At 37.2% G+C, this 19062-nt stretch overlaps 1 protein-coding gene across 2 annotated transcripts in view; it reads right to left on the bottom strand.

The window, feature by feature from the left end:
• Window positions 1–424: 424 nt before the first annotated feature.
• The window catches only part of Sur (Sulfonylurea receptor), a 54855-nt gene continuing 36217 nt past the window's right edge, over window positions 425–19062 (bottom strand). Inside the window, exons 15-24 of one of the 2 annotated variants that reach the window (XR_010437333.1) lie at window positions 18851–19014; window positions 14866–15545; window positions 12897–13054; window positions 10966–11161; window positions 8175–8847; window positions 6191–6318; window positions 2886–3180; window positions 1064–1260; window positions 768–998; window positions 425–535 (exon numbers count right to left, since the gene is read on the bottom strand). Coding sequence is in view for 1 of the 2 variants with exons in the window: in XM_064692007.1 (XP_064548077.1) it covers window positions 837–998; window positions 1064–1260; window positions 2886–3180; window positions 6191–6318; window positions 8175–8847; window positions 10966–11161; window positions 12897–13054; window positions 14866–15545; window positions 18851–19014 (2653 nt within the window). In the remaining variant the exon portion in view is untranslated. Of the gene's footprint in view, window positions 536–566; window positions 999–1063; window positions 1261–2885; window positions 3181–6190; window positions 6319–8174; window positions 8848–10965; window positions 11162–12896; window positions 13055–14865; window positions 15546–18850; window positions 19015–19062 lie in introns of those variants that run through there. The other variant, XM_064692007.1, reaches the window with a different exon arrangement.

Raw genomic sequence — 19062 nt, 5'->3', positions numbered from 1 at the left:
AAATTCTCGACATTTAAATAAAAACTCACCTGCCTTATAGTATTTAGTTGCATTTTCTTGTCTGACAAATTGAGATCCATTTTGAGCTTACGCAAGTGCCGTCTTTAGCCGATTCGAAGTCTTCTGAATTCCCATTCAGTTAGCTTAAGTCACGTTCGCGTGTTTCGCAATCGTTGGGCTAACTGTGGGCAACTCGCAACCACAAAGACACACACACACACACACATACATATACACACACACGTCACTTGCAACAAATAAAGCAAAATGGCAGACACCCATTATTTACTTTATATACCAAAGGAATATGCACATGTATTTACCCAATGCAAAAAATCAAATATCCGTGCGTGCATTACAGTTGTATGTGTATGTGTATGTGCATGTGCATGTGCATGTGCATGTGCATGTGCATGTGTTTGTGTATGAATCATATGCCTGTCAGTTGTATATACTTCTCAACATGAACGTTCTGTCACGTGGTCACGTAGCTCATACGCACTGTTGCCAGTTGCCAGGACGTACAAGTAATGCGCTAGAAATTTAATGTTTGACTTCAGCTCTTTTTAATAAGAAAAATACTGCAAGATACTCGTACACAGGCTACAATATAAAACGTACATATTATATGTATAAAATATAAATCACATTTGACACACACGGGCGCACAACTACAAAGGACGACAGACTAACTAAGGCACATAAAACAAATCCATTTGAAATCAAATTAAAAACGATAATAGTACTTAAATAAAACAATTAAATACTTGGTATAGAACAACCGCAAATCCATTGCAGATTTCGCCAGGCAATTCAAACAGCTTTACTGTAGATCTCTAAGAGCTTGCCGCGGCGCTCAACTGGTCGCCTTTGTGCAACAGGCTATGGAAAACGGAGCTCGGCTGTTGTTGCAACTGCCTTGGATTGCCATCCTCAACGACTTGACCCTGTTCTAGCACAATAATGCGTTCATAATCCACAATGGTGCTCAGGCGATGCTGTAAATAAAACGGAAAACAAATAAACAAATCTCTAAAAAGGAGCAGCCGCTGCATCGACTCACAGCAATGGTTATAATTGTGCGACCCTGGAAAGCCTTGTCCGCCGCCTTAAGCAGCGCACGCTCCGTGCTGCTATCCAGGGTACTTGTTGCTTCATCCAGGACCAGGCAAACGGAGCCGCGCAGTATGGCACGTGCCAGGCAAAGCAATTGCCGATGGCCGGCACTAAAGCTGATGCCGCCATCCGTGATTTCAGTGTCTGCAGTAGTCGCAGGTTGCCAGCAGCAGGCAACGCCATCAGGTGGCCATTCCAAGTACAAATGTACAAAATATAAAAAGCAGATTTTAGTGCGTAATTAAAGTTGTGTTTAATAAGCGTGACGTTATGGCCGCCTGGCTAAGCACGCCTTTAAGCCCTAACGAGGCGTATTAAGCACAGGTAAGACGACTACATGCACCCGCACCGAGGCACCTGAGTGAGACCTGAGTGTGGGCGTATGTGTGTGTGTAAGGGACACTGGTTCGGCTTACAAACTTGCCTTTCCACTGTCATTGGTTAAAATTATTTGTGCGTAAGTACATGCAATACCTTGAAATGGTTTACATTTGACTAGAGATCAAATAAAATCATTCATAACATTTTTCCGAGCTTTATGACTCGATTCAATTAAGATGTATATACAACGGTTGATTAAAGACAATTTTTTTCAAAATTCTAAACCAACATTAGCCTCAAAAGCAACAACAACTAAACACCTATGTAGGGATCGATCTTCTGCAGCCGTGAAGTCACACTATATTCTTTTAGTTTCATATCTGGGAGCATTGGTATTTATTCACTTCAAAAATAAATGTTTAAATACTCTTGAGAGCTGTTTTAAAGCTGTACAAAAATTTGTCTTCAAAATTAATGATTCATGTACATTTTCATTGAACCTGTATTTTGCACTTTTCAGAAGAAGAATATGAGGGAAGTGGGGTTAGTTTAGTTTTCATTTGATCGTCATCATAATTCCGTTAAAAACTCAGCAATTTAATATAATGTATATGTTTTTATACCATCACTTAACCCAGGCAGAGATAAAACTAGATTATTTACCTACCAAAATATTGTAAAGGCAGCCATTAGCCAATATATTGCCTCATAGCTATCAGCTTTAAGACTAAGTCGAGCTTTGTCTGTTTGAAAGCGAATTAATATGAATTAACGAAATTCACAGATACCGAACTTTTTTGAAGTGTACGCAACTTCAGCTTTGACTAAAATATCGGATAACTGCAGTAGCTAAGTCAGTTTTTTTTTTGCTGTACATGTATTAACTAACAGAGCTTTTAACTCTAACCGAGTTCGTTTAGAGCACAGACATAATCCTAAATTCCAGCCCATTCGTTTGCCACCAATTGCCTTTTATATGTTTGTATAGAGAGGCTAATCAACTTGGGTTCCCGCAAAAATGCTTGATAGATAGATATATTGCTGCACATGTATGTATCTGCATACATATGCCACATGTGAGCCAATCAACACAAAAAATCAAACATGCATGAACTTTGTTTTTTTTTTTTTTTTTCAGCAAACATCAAACAGACAAGTTGGCTGGAAGAGAGACTGGGATTCGGTTAGTCGGATGATAACGGGGTGGCTGAAAAGCTGGCGGAGCGGCCAAGCCAAACGTCATGTTTGCTGCCAAAAATAAACATGATTTTTTCATAAGGCACAAGCACAGCTAGCAGAGTCAGTGAGCCGCAATACACAGAACTGACATTCAGTGTTCGGGTTCTTTACACAACAACAGCAACAACAACAACAATGTAAACAGTGTATTACAAATGGTGATTTCGGGGAACAAAAAGGATTGCAATATGTGCGGGAACTGCACTTACCCAGACCCTGAGGCAGCTGCACGTTGACAAACTCCTTGAGCTGCGCCAATTCGAGGCAATTCCACAATTTCAAATCGGAATAATAACCATGCGGATCGAGATTTTCACGTATTGTTGCATTAAACAAATGCACATCCTGTGGTATTATCGATAATCTGGTGCGCAGCTCGTCTGGTCGGATTTGCTCAATGTCCACATCATCGATGCGAATGTGGCCACTTGTCGTCTCCAATACAGCAAACAGGGATAGGGCCAGCGAGGATTTGCCGCTGCCCGTCCGGCCACAGATGCCAATCTGGAAGAGAGACAGAGAAAGACAGAGAGAAAGTGAGAGGGAGCTAAAGAGAGCAGTCAACTATATATTGGTACACAGTAAGAATCTTGGTGTCGATTTAACTCAATATGACACTAATGCAATATTATTTTGGATTTTTGGAAAGGAATTCTAAATTTGTTTTTGGGTTAACAAGAAATTAATAGTCAATCTTAACAGAAACTATTTGTAATTAAAATATTTGATTTAATTTATCTGAATACCGATTTTGGTTCACACTTATAAAACTTCACTAATTTGAATGTTGATTGAATTCAATATGACATTAACGCAATATTATTTTGGAATTGAAATTGAATGGAATTCAAAATAAATTTTCAAGTTAATAAGAAATTAATAATTAATCTTAACAGAAACTATTTTTAATTAAAATATTTGATTTATTTAATCTTAATATCGAGTTTCGCTTACACTTATAAAACTGTGATTTGCTTTAATTTTAAAAATAATTTAAATTTTGAATTATAAACAAAACCAAATTTGTTCTCTGTGCAGTAAAAGGTAAGTAAAATAGCAGAGGGACAGCTAAGAGTGCTGCATACATCTCGTCCTTATTTGAAATTTAAAAATATGTTTATATAGCAACTAGTGCCTGGTTCTTATATGCATTTGTATGTCACATGTGCACGAATGTATTCGTAGCCGTTAACCGTGAAATCAAATTCAAATAAAATATGCTACGCTATCTAAACGGATCCGGCTGTAACACCGGGGCCCGGACTGTCTTGACCAGCTGTATTGACCTTAAAATATACATTATACATAAGTTTATGTATGTTTTAATTCGACTGTATTTCTATTTTTACCTCTGATTAAAAAACAAAATGTAGTTAAGAGAAAATATAGGTAACATTTTTAATTGTTGAAATTTTGTAGTAGGATATTTGATAGCAAACTCTATTATTTCTATTGTAATGCAGGAACTATATTAACTATACAGCCACCAAAAAGGGGTAAGATAATCGCACCGAGTTACATAAAACTTAAAAAAATTGTTTACATGCCGCTAAAATTGATTCTTATCCAGCTATTGGAAGAAAATGTTTTGGTTAAGCGTTTTTTTTTTTTTTTTGTGATAACTGGTTTGTTTAAAAAGCTCTCAAATAAAAATTAATATTTAAATTACGCGTTTAAAAAACATTAGCTTACAAACATTTCGCAGGATTGCGATACTTACAGTCAGGATACTGTGTTCTTTAGAAATAATAATTTTTATTTAAAGCAAACTCATGCACACAATAACCTAATTGATTTGCAATGGCCCTTTTATTTTAAAAATCATCTTTTCTGTGTTTATTTTTTTATACTATGCTTTCCATTTTTTCCCATTTAAAGCGTGAAAAAAATAGTTGCAGAAAAAACAGCGAAATGTGTTGTTGAATCACTTTTATATCACAAAATATCAGAGAGGCATGCAAAGCATTTTACTTCTCTGCAGAAATATGCAAATTTCTATTTTAGTGTGTCACTAAATCAAGTTAAATAAATACACTAATCGCCGAACATATTGAAATCAAATCGAATATTCGCAGCTCTGGCGTTAAATTGCCAGCTTCCCTACATAAGGTGTACGTAGTTCTCAAAATTATAATATATCTAATAAATCAGGCTCTTAAAGAAATAATTAGCTAGTCCTTAATGGTAGCGAAATGGTCAACGCCGATTATGAGAACATATCACATGTGGTTGACAGAGTACTCACAATTCGTTACTCAACACTCTTTTATGATTTTTGCAAAATATATTCAATATTGATTTTTCATATATTTTATATATTTCTGCATTGAATATTTATTTTGTTTGAATATTGTTTTTAACTACCTTCTGACCGCAAATGTAGTTAATATAAATATGGAAGCTATTTTAAAGCACATTTTTTGTAAAACAAGAAGAACAAGAGCCAAACGTCAGGGGATGAGATGACATTCGACCTGCATAAATAATATTTTAATATTTGGATGATTTTTTTAAAATTCAGAGTTGAGTGTTGAGTTGCCAAAATGGCAATGCCAGAAGAAAAATGTTCTCCAAATTATGGGTTAAATCTTAATTTATAATATATATTTCGTATATACAAAATCCGTTGATAAATTTAGGTTCTGTATATAAATATCGTTGTGTGGTTAAGTAAAGAAATATATCGCAAATCTGCTCTATCGATAGAGTATTGCTTATTTGGCCTGTCTTCTTGTTACCTAACGAAAGTAAGAAGTTATAAATATCACGAACTTCAAATGGGAAATCACCTTTGAAGTCATTGATATCACAGCTGTAATAATTTTATCATTTCAGAAAGAAGCTATTAATACCTTTATCGATCTTTATATATGAATATCATTAATAAATTATAAAATTACTGTCCTAGCTATTTGCCAGTGCCAATGTATGATATGATGATATGTATGGATAGCTAAATGATGCAAAATGTATGTATTTAGCGACAATATCTTTCGTTTATATCTTTTGGCCTGGCATAGTTGATGTTCAAAGTGTCAAGCAAACAGGCAAACATGATTTTGAGTGCTTATTAAAAGGACAACTGACATTTGCCTGTTGGAACACAGTTTCCTTATTCGATTATACCCATTTGCAGCTCCAGTCATTGGTTTTTGCTTTCCAAACCTCACACAAGATCTACTAATGTACACCGTTTCGTAATGATAATGGATGTGTCTATCTATAGATGGATGCACTTGTATCGCTGCTTGCTGTTTTGCTGAGTTTTCAATCAGTTGTTGACCCTTTGCCCCGAATAAATATGTGTGGCTTTGGTTAGTTTGCGGCCAAAATGCACGAACTGCTGTTACAGTTTGTTGAGCCCAGAGGTTGGCTTCTTGCATCTTTCATGCGATTCTATTTACCGCTCACATTTCTGTCAGATTATTTACAGGGCTGCCAGCATTGAAGCGACCAACTTGTTTGGGCTGCCATTGTGACAGCCAAAAATGGGACAATTTTTGAAGGTACTCACCCGTTGGCCCGCTGGTATCTTCAAATTCAGTTGGCTGATAACGTTCTGCCTTTGTCCTTCATAGCGCAGGCTAACGTTCTCGAAGCTGATGTCGCCGCGATGTGGCCAGGAAATTGGAACGCTTTGGTCTGCACAAGAACAATAACAAAAATAAAACAAACGGATGGTATGAATAAATGTAAACAAACGCTTATATTAAATTTAAAACCAAATCAACAAAGCACGAGAATTGTGACCTTTTCGCAGACACAGTATTTTGCGCCCGCAACTGTCAGTTTGAAATGTTCTCAAAAATGAAAGCTAACAAATTCAACCAGCTAAGCAAAAATTGATAAGGGCTCGAGGCAAGCAAAAACTTCATGAAAAGGGCTTTCCAGATCATAGCACACATTTAAGCGCTAGCTTTAAAAGCCAACTTTTGCAAAAACTCCCAACTAGATTTTAAGTGTGGTCAGAGAACTTATCCCAAATGACACCGGACTAAAGAACATGTGCACAAACATATTTAAATTTATGTAGTGGTGTATTGCACAGAAATTGCTTAATTTACATACTATCAAATATTTCTGAACCAAATCTTATCCTATTTAAGCAACTGAAGCATCAGTAAAAATACTCTCAATAATAATCACTCAATTTTAGTGAAGCTAATATTTCGAATATGTTCATACAATACAATCCAGACTTTTTGGTGGGAAATTGATAGGCAAATTTTATTGAATTTTTGGTCTTTGGTAAATAGAGAGGAAAATGTGACAATTTCCTAAGGTGCTTATTAAATACAAATAAATAGAGTTCTTCTTGGTAAAATATTTACTCTGTTAAACGAAAATCATCAAACATTTAAGACAAATCAAAGTAGAGTTTTTCGCCTGCCTATATACTAGAAATAACCCAAAAGTGAATCAGTTATCGAACTATTAAAATCAAAATATCGTCTGCGGAAACATTGCTATGATTTGTTTGGGTGGATATCTAAAACTGAGTCAATTGTCATTTGTCTCTTTGAAAATGATTTTAGTCTTTCTTTGTGTAGACATGACAGGCATGTGTAGGCAAAAATTTACATAACAATTTAAATATAAATTTCACAAGTTATTGAAAGAGATGCGATTATCATAAATTGTATCTAATTGCATCCTAGACCAATTTATGTTTCTTAACATATTTATATTCATGCGTGCTGTCATGAAAATTGTAGTATTCGTTTCGAAACAAAGCAAGTCCCTAATAGAAACTAAAAAATAACCGTTTCGATCACAGATCAGTGAACCGGTTCCGTTGCTCAATTCAATGAGAAGCGCAATCGAACTGTTTCACAACGAATCAACACAGTTCCAATCACAAGTGTCAAAATAGCACAACTAATCTCCAAAGTTTTCAGAATTTATCAATTAAGTGTACAATTGGCAGTCGAAAAATTGAGGAAATCTTTCGAACTCTTTCGCTTTGCAATGGTGCTGGGCCCAAATGAGAAGCCCGCCGGGCAGAAACTATACATAACGGAGGTGCTGGGCGTCAAACGCATAATGAATAAGTTCAGTTACCTGGTGCTGTTGGAGGATCAGACAACTGAACTCTTAACCTCCGAGGTGGCCAAGGAGCTATGTCCCAAGCAAATTATACATTTCTATATGAACAAATGTCAACTGGACGGTGGTCAGATCCATGTTCCACAACAATACAATATTGGTGAGGAAATGCAGTTCCATATATTGCCTTAAAATGTCATTCAAAACTGTTTTTAGATGCTTAAAATGGAACAGAAGAAATCCTTTGGATAGAAGCCATGTTCAAATGCCAATAAAGTTCCCATCAACTTTCTTTGGGCAAAGCCTAGCTTCATAAATATTTCGTGCAGCTCAACTAAAGCAACTGTCATAAATCAATTGATAATCAATGAGCCATATAAAATGCCTGGCACATAATTGAAGGTGTAGGGTCACACACAGGCACACACACATAGACACGCACTACTACTCACAAGTTTTGGGCCGCCTTGCTGGCTCATTAGATCTCGCGACCTTGTCGCCAAGTGCCGTCATTCTCTTATCCTTAATCATCGACGTTGCCAGCTGCCGCCTGTCAACAACTGGCGCCGTGTGGAAGTTTAAGTGATTGCCGGTGCCGGCTGCTGCTGCTGCTGCTGCATTGCCTGCATTTAATTTATCAGCATCTCCGTTCGGGTCTCCGGCAACATCAACGACAGCTGACGTTGCGCCTGGGTAAACTTTGTCAACGGTCGTAGTCGTGCAGGACGACCTATCGGCTTCATTGCTGATTTCCGCATCGTCCTGTTCCTCCAGTTCTTGCTCCTGCTCCGACTCGTGCTCATTCTGCTGCTGTTGCTGTGCATAGTGCGCAATGCGCTCGACCGAGCCCGCATACATCTCCATATCGGCCAAAAGTTTTACAACCCAATTAAGGTAAATCGGCACCAACAACGTGTAGTTTATGGCCAAGCCGACCAGTGAGGGTGTTGGTGTCAGTTCCTTGGGGCTGGCGCTTTTATTGATGGCATAAGTTCCTGACATCGTCGTCTCCGTCTCCAGCGTCGTCCTTCCAGCTGCCTCCTTTGCGTAGCTGCTGCAACTGACGCTTGCCGTTGCCAGTGCCGTTACAATGGCCACAAAAACAATGCAGCCACCCAGGTAATCCTGCAATAAAAGAGTGCGATAAGGAGAGACAGTCAGAGAGAGATAGAGAGAGAGAGAGAGGGGAGTAGAAGCCATGATGAGTGCTTGTTAGTGTTGGCATTTTGGTAAAGATTTTTTCCACATGACTTTTTAATCAGCCCACGTGTGCGTGTTTGGTCTTTCTAAACGGATCCGTCAGCTCGTTTTCCGCCTTGGCCTGGAAAAACTTTTTACACTCTTTCATCTTAATGAAAGTTTTACGGGGTAGCTGCCAAACCACAATTGAAAAGTTTTTTGTTTGCTTCTTTGTGGGCAGAGACTGACGTTGGCTTGATTGCCTCTTTATATGTAGTTATATATATATATATATAACTCCTTGAACTATCAACGTGGCCAAGGAGGAAGACCTGAACGGCGCCCCGAGCTGTTGCATTTGTTGCGCCCCAGCTTTGCGCCTTTCTTGGCATGCGTATCGGCTGATTAAGTCTTGGCCACGTTGATAGTTCAAGAAGTTGAACATTTGTTGTGATTTCCGTTCGATTTGTACACCAATTAGAAAATAATAGATAATATGCCTCCATGAAGTCTGATTTCCCTCTATCTTATTTTATTTTAATTATTTCAGAAGAAAAGTCAGGAATATTATTATTAACGACATATAAAGGCTGTCTCTTAGTTCTCCGTGTCAAATGATAAACCAACATGGCACAGCTCGACAAGCCGAAGATGAAATACCCTTAAACTTGTAGCTACGAAATTGAGCAATAAGATTTGATATTGTTTTGCTGATATATTAGTGAATATTAGACAAGTTATATTGAATAATAAAAGTTTGCCAGACGGAAATGGTTATGTAGACTCGTCCGTTGTACGCCCCGTATTTTGAATCAAGGTTATAATACCCTTTACATGAGTATGAGAAAATGTTTTTGTGTTCAGCGAACGAGAGTTGTAGAGATTTGTCTTTTCGAAAGATTCTTCCTATAGAGCTACATATAGGGCTTGGTAAAAAAAATCTTAATACGCAAATTTGTTTTTATACAAGAACTTAACTTTGTCAGATGAGGTCGTCTAATAACTGAAACTAATAAATACCGAGTTTGGTCGAGCTGTTCTGATAAGCAAAAAAGTTTTAAGAGATAGCTTTAAACCTCAGATACCAGTTCGACATTGAACATAGAAACATGCAGACGGAAAGATAAAAAGACGGACATGGCTATATTAACTCGGCTGTTGATGCCGATCTTGAATATATATACTTAATGGAATCGGAGATGTCTACCTTTATTTGTTATATATTTCCTGACAAAATTATAACACCCTCTGCAAGGGTATAAAAATTGAAGACACACTGATGAATTTTGGCACCCCTTGCCAGGCAATCATAGGTCAATCCGAATTTCCTAAATATCAGTCAGTAAGCCAGCAATTGGAATGTTTAACTTAGCCACACTTGCAAGCTTGCACCTGAGGTATGCAATTTAAGTAGTGCTTGGGGTTTGTCCAAGGCGTCACTGCACGGCCAATATATTGAGAATTAATTCCAACAACTACAACTTCATATACACACAAACAAATGTGTGTGTTTATGCATATTAGCTGACCGCACTGTCAATATACCCAATAAAGCAAGCAGCCTCTTGCCCAGCCCACATGGCACAATTCCAGATGCCACAATTGTGCACGTCAACCCCATGTGCACCAATTTGAGCGCAATCAATGGATACTTAAGATCCATAACAGACACTTGAACACTGTAAACTGTACCGCCCCCGCACTACTGCCTCAGTCAAGCAAAGGCTGGCAGACTGACAACCTAAGTACTTATGTATGTTTGAAGTCGGACAGAAACCTGAGGGGCTGCTCCCATCACCGGTGTGGCATGTGCAACAAGCAACAACAACTGCAAACTGCACACGGCCAGAACTATCTGATATTTGCATCGGAACGCTATATAAACGTAGGGCGCGTCTGTCTAACTGAAATGCCAATTGAATTGAAACGCACACAGGGAAATTTTACAGAAATCAAATGTGCATAGCTGCCATATTGACCAGCACAGTGGGACCGCAGCAGACAGTCTGGAGTGTGTGGACAGCGGACAATGCAGATGGGGCCAAAAGGACTCAAAGGACTTACCAACGATATGCCCAGCCAACGGTTACTCGTATTCAGTATGGTAAACGCAATTGTGTTCGCCTCGAGACGTTTGAAGAGTATCTCGGTGAAGCGTGCCTGCTGATTGTATGCACGTATTGTGGTCACACCCTGTATTGTCTCCGATAGATGCGATATGACCGGTGAGTTTGTTGAATTCTCAATGCGCTGCAGCTCACTGAAATAGACAATTTGTACGTTAAATTGAGGGCCGATAAATGCCTTTGCAAATTGCATTTAAATTTCGATCACCATTCTTTGCATTTGTGCATTGTTACAGATACAGTTAAATAATTTTTTATAAATCTTAAAAATATATTCCTACTCAAACTGTACTAAAAGTTTGTATTTTGGAAGTATTAATCCAACATATCTTATGCGAAGCCAAAATCTAACTAATATTACAGGCAACAGCCAACAAAGTGCTTGCTGGTCAACTTATCTTGGTCAACATGTGGAATGCATAACAAAAATTATTTTTACTCTTTACTCCTTGATAACAAGACATTTTTACAAGTGAATTCCTTTGTTAAAAGCATAACAAATAGTTAAAATGCTGTAAAGCCTTAAAAGCATAAATCCTGTTTTGCTCAGAAGACTTTTTTGACATGGTATCTTCTTATTTTTAGTTGTTTTTACAAGATTTAAAAAATAGAACAAATGCCTATTCAACACTTATTATTACTGCAATAATTAACACAAAACAAGTGCTGCCTGCAGAAAAAAATATATATATATATATATATGGAAAAACTATGCAAAGATTTATAAGGATAGCTGTAGCTTTAATATATTGATTAGCATTTAAATAATAATCGAATATGGCTTATAGATGGGTTTGTTAATAAAAGCCAAGAAACTATATTTCATGCAACCTTATACATATTTTTTAATGCAAAGTATAAAAAATATACATTATATACATATATTTATTTAATGCTTTTCCTCTCTTTGTAAATATATATGTATGTATTTTATTATTTAAAACTTTTAATAAATTATTAAGAATGCAATATTTTCAAAACTATTTCAATCAAATGCGTTTAAATAAATTGCCTAAGCTACAAAACTCTATAAAATGTTTGAAGTTTTGAAAATGTTCTTTTAAATTATTTTTTCTCTAGAGGTCCATCCAACGAATGGACGACAACAATCAGACTCCAGTCGGCTTTCGGAACTGCTGGGAAAATTCAGTAAACTTTGTCTTTACAAAATATGCTTGGGAGACAATTATAAGCCACAAATACTTAGATAGAAATCTGCTAATAGAGCCACTCGCACTATCTAAACAAACACAAAGGCACCGAGCCAGTGCGATAAAGAAGCAAGATTTAATTGCCATCAGCAGACTGCCGAAGTCTAAATACCCTTACTGGCGAACAGAAGATTTATTAACATCTATGGAAGGCCGATGTCGATTAAAATCATATGAGAGGATTGCTTGCTTTAGATATTTATATCAACTAGACTGTGATTTATGAATAAAGATATTAATCATAACAATATGAACATTATAATTACTTTTCACTTCACACTCGTCTAAGTGTTACACGTTTTTTGCGTTAATTTGAAATACTCTACCACAATGGTATTAAAAGGTTGCCAACAGCTCAAAAATCTATTGTTTTTGTTGACAATGCGAAGTTCTGACCAACTTAAACTGCCTTTGGCCAAAATACTTTGGGCGGCAAAACGTTGACGGCTAGCATACACTCGGCTGGCTGTTTGAATAACTTTTCTAAACAATTTGCCCAACCATAAATGCGAGGGCTGCAGCAATATTAAAAGTTAGCCAACTTGCAAATAATGTGAGGGGGCATGGCATATTGCATATTTGTAACAGTTAGCTCAAGAATTATGTAAGTCGCTTTGTCAGCATTACACGGAAATATGTGTGAGAATACATCACTTACCGCGCCGAGCACCTGTAGAACTTCTGGATGGCATAGTAGGCGCCGCAAATGGGCAGGGTGAGGGCCAGAAACCAGGGTGTAATGCTCACATTTATCAATATGGCGCACAGGCAGAGCAGCGTGAACTGCAGCAAGCGTTGGCTGGTTGCAGCGATTTTCTGTAAATGAAAATATATAAATATGAGCTTGTATGTGTGTGTGTGTGTGTCTATGGCTAGTAGATGAGTGAAAATTTGAGCTCCATATGCCATGCCATGCAGCAGCAGCAGCAGCAACAGTATAGACAGGAGGCAGTCAGCCAGGTAGGTTGGTTCTGCGGCTTTTTGGCAGAAATTTTTAAATGACTTTTGCTCGTTTGCAACACGAATTGACAAATGACTAAATTTGTGTATGCCGCAGCCTGCCCTCTCCCTGCTTCACACCACGGCTCGATTCTGGCCTGGCTCAAAGCCTGTCGTTTGCCAAAATTAACGAGAACGACTACAATTTGCAGCTCCATACCTATCCATTGAATGTGTAGCAGGGCTCACATTTTGACAAATGTGTGCCCCACACAAATGCCCAGCCAGCAATGTTTCATAATCAAATTTTGTTGTTTGCCGCTCCGATTTTACAAAGTGCCAGCCCTTTTGTAAAGTGCACAATGATTGAAGATTTATTTTACACACGCATGCAGTTTGAGCTCTGCCCAAAATAAAACCATTCACATTTTGTCAGGCAAATAAAAACCTAATTTTCAATTGACTAGGTGCATACGATCTCGAGCATTTATTCAAAAGTTTTATGAAGCTTCTTGTACGTAATTCATTATTACAAAATATTTGAATTTTCTTTCATAAATAATAAATATCATATGCATAAGCAAATTTGTGAATCTTTAAATAATTTTTTTTTTTTTTCATTTTATCGCTGTTTAATAGAACCCATAAAAGAACAAGAAGAAGACCCTTTGTTCTATAATGAAAGCTGATCAAATCAGTTATTGCTGGATTTTAAAATGTTTACCGACTTTTATTACAGACAGACTGAAATTGATTAAATGATTTAATTAATGTGGATCGTTATTGTTATTTTACCTATATATGAACTTTGATGCATCTGTATCTTATTCTGTCGCCTTAGCATCGAAACTTGTGACATACAATCTTTGATCCCCATTAAAGACGGAGGTAATGAAAATGGCGAAGTTTTATCATCAGTCAAGCCGTTCTTAAGTGATGACATTGAATACATGCGGCTATTGAGTTTTTTATATAAATAGAAAATGTTGAGCAAATGTGTGAAAATTGATGTAGCTTTAAGCTTAGCACCACAGGACGAAAAACTTCAGGATCGTACGAAAAGATTTATATTTCAACGGGTAGGAAATATGTATAGAAATTAATGATTAAAATTGGAAGCAATCTACGAGATATTCCAAAATATTTTGTTATCTTTAAGAATTTGAAAAAATCAAGTAAAAATTGATAGTAGCAATTTATTAAGAGGAGACAATAATAAACCCACCCACTATATTAAAGATCAATCAATGTTGTCAGTTCAATCAAGCCGAATACACCACACACAGACACACACACACACTCACGTTTACCCCACTCCACACACATATAGTCTAACAAGTTTGGTAAATTTGTATGCGAAAATGTCAAATAAAGTGAAAAACTATAATGAAAGCAACCCTAAAAATGGCGTCAACAAACTCATATATTACACACGCACACACACACACACATGCGCAAAACGTCAATGCATTATGCGTGCTTATCAGTGGCAAATCTAAAGCAGAACAACAACAACAATAACAACAGCCAATATGCTCATATTTTATGCCGCACAATACAAAAAGCTAACCGAAAATTATGCAGACATATGTATGTATAGGCTATGTGTGTTTATAGGGTATGAGGATAGTGACGACAACAACAACAGCAATAACGAAAACTGAAACAATAACAATAACAAATCTTACCTTATCAATGATCGCCATATCGTTGCTGAAACGATTCACAATACGTCCGAGGGGCGTCACTTGAAAAAAATGCAAAGTTTTATGCAAAATCGTTTGCAACAGTTTATCGTGCAAATTACGGCGTGCATTACAGCCGGCCCATTGTCCGGCCGGTGTTGATATCATGGCCATTATAATGCAAACACACGAAATTGTTGCATACATGCGAAAATAGTACGTGACTTCGTGGCTGGCCATGTCCGTATCCATGGCAATGTCCGTACGAACCGGTTGCTCCACATTCGATGCCACATGGTCGCTCCAATGCTGCAGCCAAACGTCCGTGTAGACACGCAAACATTGCCAAATTAGTGCGGTGATAAAAAAGACAATGATTATGGGCAGACCCGAGGCGCGCATGTACAGCAGATATATATGATGCGATATTTGGCCATATTTGCGTTCAACATCTGTCGCCGTTGCCAACGTTGACACTGCACCTGCCCGATGCGGTTCCCGTTCCTGTTCCTGCGCCGGATCCCGTTCCCGCTCCCGTTTCTGTTGCATTGACAGCGACGTCACGTCTGACACGTCAACGTCATTGGCGTCGCCGTCGGCGTCGTCGCGGTGCTCATTGCCCCCATTGTTATTGTTGTTGCTGCGCCCATTTGTTGGCAATGCATTAAAGTCAATTTTAACATCTGAAAGAAGACATGAATAATACAAATACTGAAAATCATGATGACGTGCTCACGATGACTAGATTAACCGAACAACAGGCTAGACAATAAACTACATTTCTCTTTCAATTTAATTTTATATTAAATAATAATAATATATCATATATATGTATGTTATGAATGTATGTCAGTAGCTTACATAAGTTGGCTCTTATTTCTTATTGCTTAAAATAAAGCTGATTTGTTTAAATGAAAATTAACAATTAATAAAAGACATATCATGCAAATATTTTTAAGTATGTGCTCTATCTTTACACTTTAAAGTAGTCAATTCAGAATTCGTCGCATTGAAGTTGTGTCAAGGTCGATATACTGTTTCATCTTTTACAAATATTATTTATCAAAATATTGTGAAATCCAAACAACAGCAATGTAACCCAGCCATGTGGCTGAGTAATAAAATATTTGTGTTGTTTTTGCATCGATTGCCATGGCAAAAGCTCTGGACGGACGCCATTTCTGTGCTTCTCCACCTGTCTGGCTATCAATGCGCTTCTTTTCTGATGTTTGTTTCAATAAAAATTCAATTTTATATGCCCACACACACACACACACATATATATACACACAAACACGCACGTATGGCAATCGTAGCCAAACAATCAAAAATGAATATATATTTTTCATTTTTCAGCGTTCTTTGTATTCATTCTATTTTTTGTGCATCTGCATTTCTGTTTGTCACTCTCTTACAGTGTGCAACATGTAGCAATCGGCATGGCTCAACACGCGCCACCTCCAGTGTTGAGCAGTTCTTTTCATATAATGCGCGTTTAAAGCAGAACATTTTACCCAAATCTTTAAGCGTTGATACCATTTGGTTATTGGCACGGAAAAAATCTAAATATTTTATGATCAATCTTAACTAATAACGTCGAGCCCTCTTCGGATTTTAATTAAAACTGTTATGGTTTATGGAAAATTCCACCCACGAGTGTGGAAATACCGCAGAAAAGGGTTCTATACAAGTATTAAATTCAAAAAATTTTAAAAATCTTTGTGAAAATGCATTTAATACCCGTTTCATGATACCTTTCGCAAAATGAGAAGTGATGTTCTTCCATAGAAAATGTTAATTAAATGTGTGAAAATTTATGCAACTTTAAGCTTAGCACCACAGGACGAAAAAGTTCAAGATCGTACGAGTAGATTTTTATTGTCACGAGTAGTAAATAGATATGGAAATTAATGATTAAAATTGGAGGCAAGTATCTTCGGGAAATTGGAGCTAAGAATATCATCAATATTTTAGAAATAAAATATTTATTCTGTTTAAATGCTGCATTGTGATAATAAATTGTTTGAAAATTATTGATAATTCGCGAAAACTCTTCAAGGTGATATCAACTGTCTGATAAATTTTGATAATTTTTCTAGCAACAATATGCTCGATAGTTTTAAAAATAATAGAGTACCAGAATAAATAATTAAAATTTGTATCAAATATACATGCATATTGAGAACTCTTGAGTATTATCAATATGACCTTTTAATGTTTGATTGATCAATATGCATAGCCGAATACTCTTAAATCAGTTTCGAGTACTTGTGCAAACAATTTTCATTGCAATTTCTAAGAGCCGCAACCCTGACGATTTCTGTGACACTCGAGCATCTGATTAAATTGAAAGTTTTCGCTACAGGCCAAAACTCGGCAAGTGCTCAGCCAAATATTGACAGCGGGTAGATAGATCAATGCATTAAGTTACACAAAAGTTTTTTGCCCTGCCAGCTTGAGGGCGCACTCAGGACGCGTTGTCTCTTTGACACACCGCTGGGAGTACAAAACTTTTAAAATCAAACTTGATTTAAGTTCCCACGCACAAATACACATACACACACACACACAAACACACTACTGATTGTACAGCGGCCTTAGCGAATTGTTTCGAAAATATGCACGCTGATATCCTGATATATATGCCAATATTTTCGTTGTGCTTATTTATTGTGCAGTTCGGCTGCCGTCGCGCCAAATGAATTCCCCCTAATCAATATTCATTACGACAAACTGCAAAGAGTTACCAAAGTTTTCGCAGTCAACATTTGTTGTAAACTCTATTGCACATTCCTCAACGTTTATTGATAGCCCAAGAAGACGGCGGCTGCCTCGACTCGCATTTTAATTAGCCGATATGCAAAATGAGTGTCAGATTCCTTTTTATTTTGTTACTCCCTGGATATTATTCCATTTGCCCTACCGGGAATTCAAAATCAATTAGCTAAGCGGTAAAGTAAGTAGTTTCTGCTCGAAATTAGAGATGTTAAAGAGTAAGTGTAAAAGTAAACAAAAAGTTGTGCTTTCTCTTAAAACTGTCTTAAAATTCTTTCAGAAATCTTTAAGAACAGAAACTTTTTGCTTATCGAATGCCTTATGTTTTTAGGTATTACTATATACTATTACTATTATAAAATACCAATACTTTAGGCTTTTTCTAAGACATAAACTTAATTTTTTTCCTAAATATCATCAAACTGAGTATTTACGAGCTTCACTATTCTCGCATATTTGCAAATCCGTTGGGCAATTCTCTACAAGAGTATTAAGTTTTCGTCTATTTTTACATTTTCGTCCGGTAACAATTGAATCTAAGTATAAAAGGGTGCAAATTTATGTAAAGGACGGCTATCCCCGACCCAGTAAAGTATATATCCTCTTAGTAAGCATTAACAGCATTAAAGGATTAGTTTTTAAGGAATATTTACCCCCGATCAAGAGTATATCCATAAGTAATTATGTTTTGCTCAATGCGTTTCACTTTTCATGGCATTTTGTACTCATCTCTTGAGCACATTTCAAAGGCAAACTTTTAGGCTACCTTTAGATGTCGGTTGTGTTTGTTTTTCTGCCAAAATAGTACTTAAAATACCGCCTGTAGTTATTTGATAGGAACGCTGATGAAGACGTTGACCTTGAGCCTTCTCGGGTGAGCTCAAAGGGCAAATGCAAAAATGTGAGGAATTCAAGCAGAGTAAAGTTATAAAAGCTACGTGAACGAAATTGAAACTGTCAAGAATGTCAATATTTAATAACAATAAAGTGTTCGCTGCGCTGCAGTTGAAAGTTCTTTAAAGAGAAAATCACGTATGCGCCTGTCTGCCATCGATTAAGTTGACCCATATGGCGCAGGACAACTTTCGATGCATACAAATGTTGGAAAAGCAAGTCGGGACAAAGGAGCATGGACTAACTTCAGCCAGTTGGCAACTAAGCAACTAGGCAACTAGGAGTCTAGTAGTTACAACATGCCAGATGCATAACTTACGCTTCACTGGTGTCTCCACAATGGCAGGAGGAGAGTCGACGACAGTTGTCTGTGAATTTGTTGTTGGCTGCGGATTGGACATGTCAACGGCTGGCGATGAAGGCACTGAACTTAGCTCAACTGTTGGCAATAGAGCTGTGCCGCTAGACTCCTCCGAAATGCTCCTGCAAAAGGGAAGGCAAGAAGTATAAAGTTAAGGCGGAGAAGTGATT

Source organism: Drosophila montana, unplaced genomic scaffold, assembly GCF_035044405.1.
Source record: "Drosophila montana isolate Dmon_TW-CO22-7 unplaced genomic scaffold, ASM3504440v1 contig_3513_1, whole genome shotgun sequence".
NCBI lineage: Eukaryota > Metazoa > Arthropoda > Insecta > Diptera > Drosophilidae > Drosophila > Drosophila montana.
This window is presented reverse-complemented; position numbering and strand designations above follow the sequence as displayed.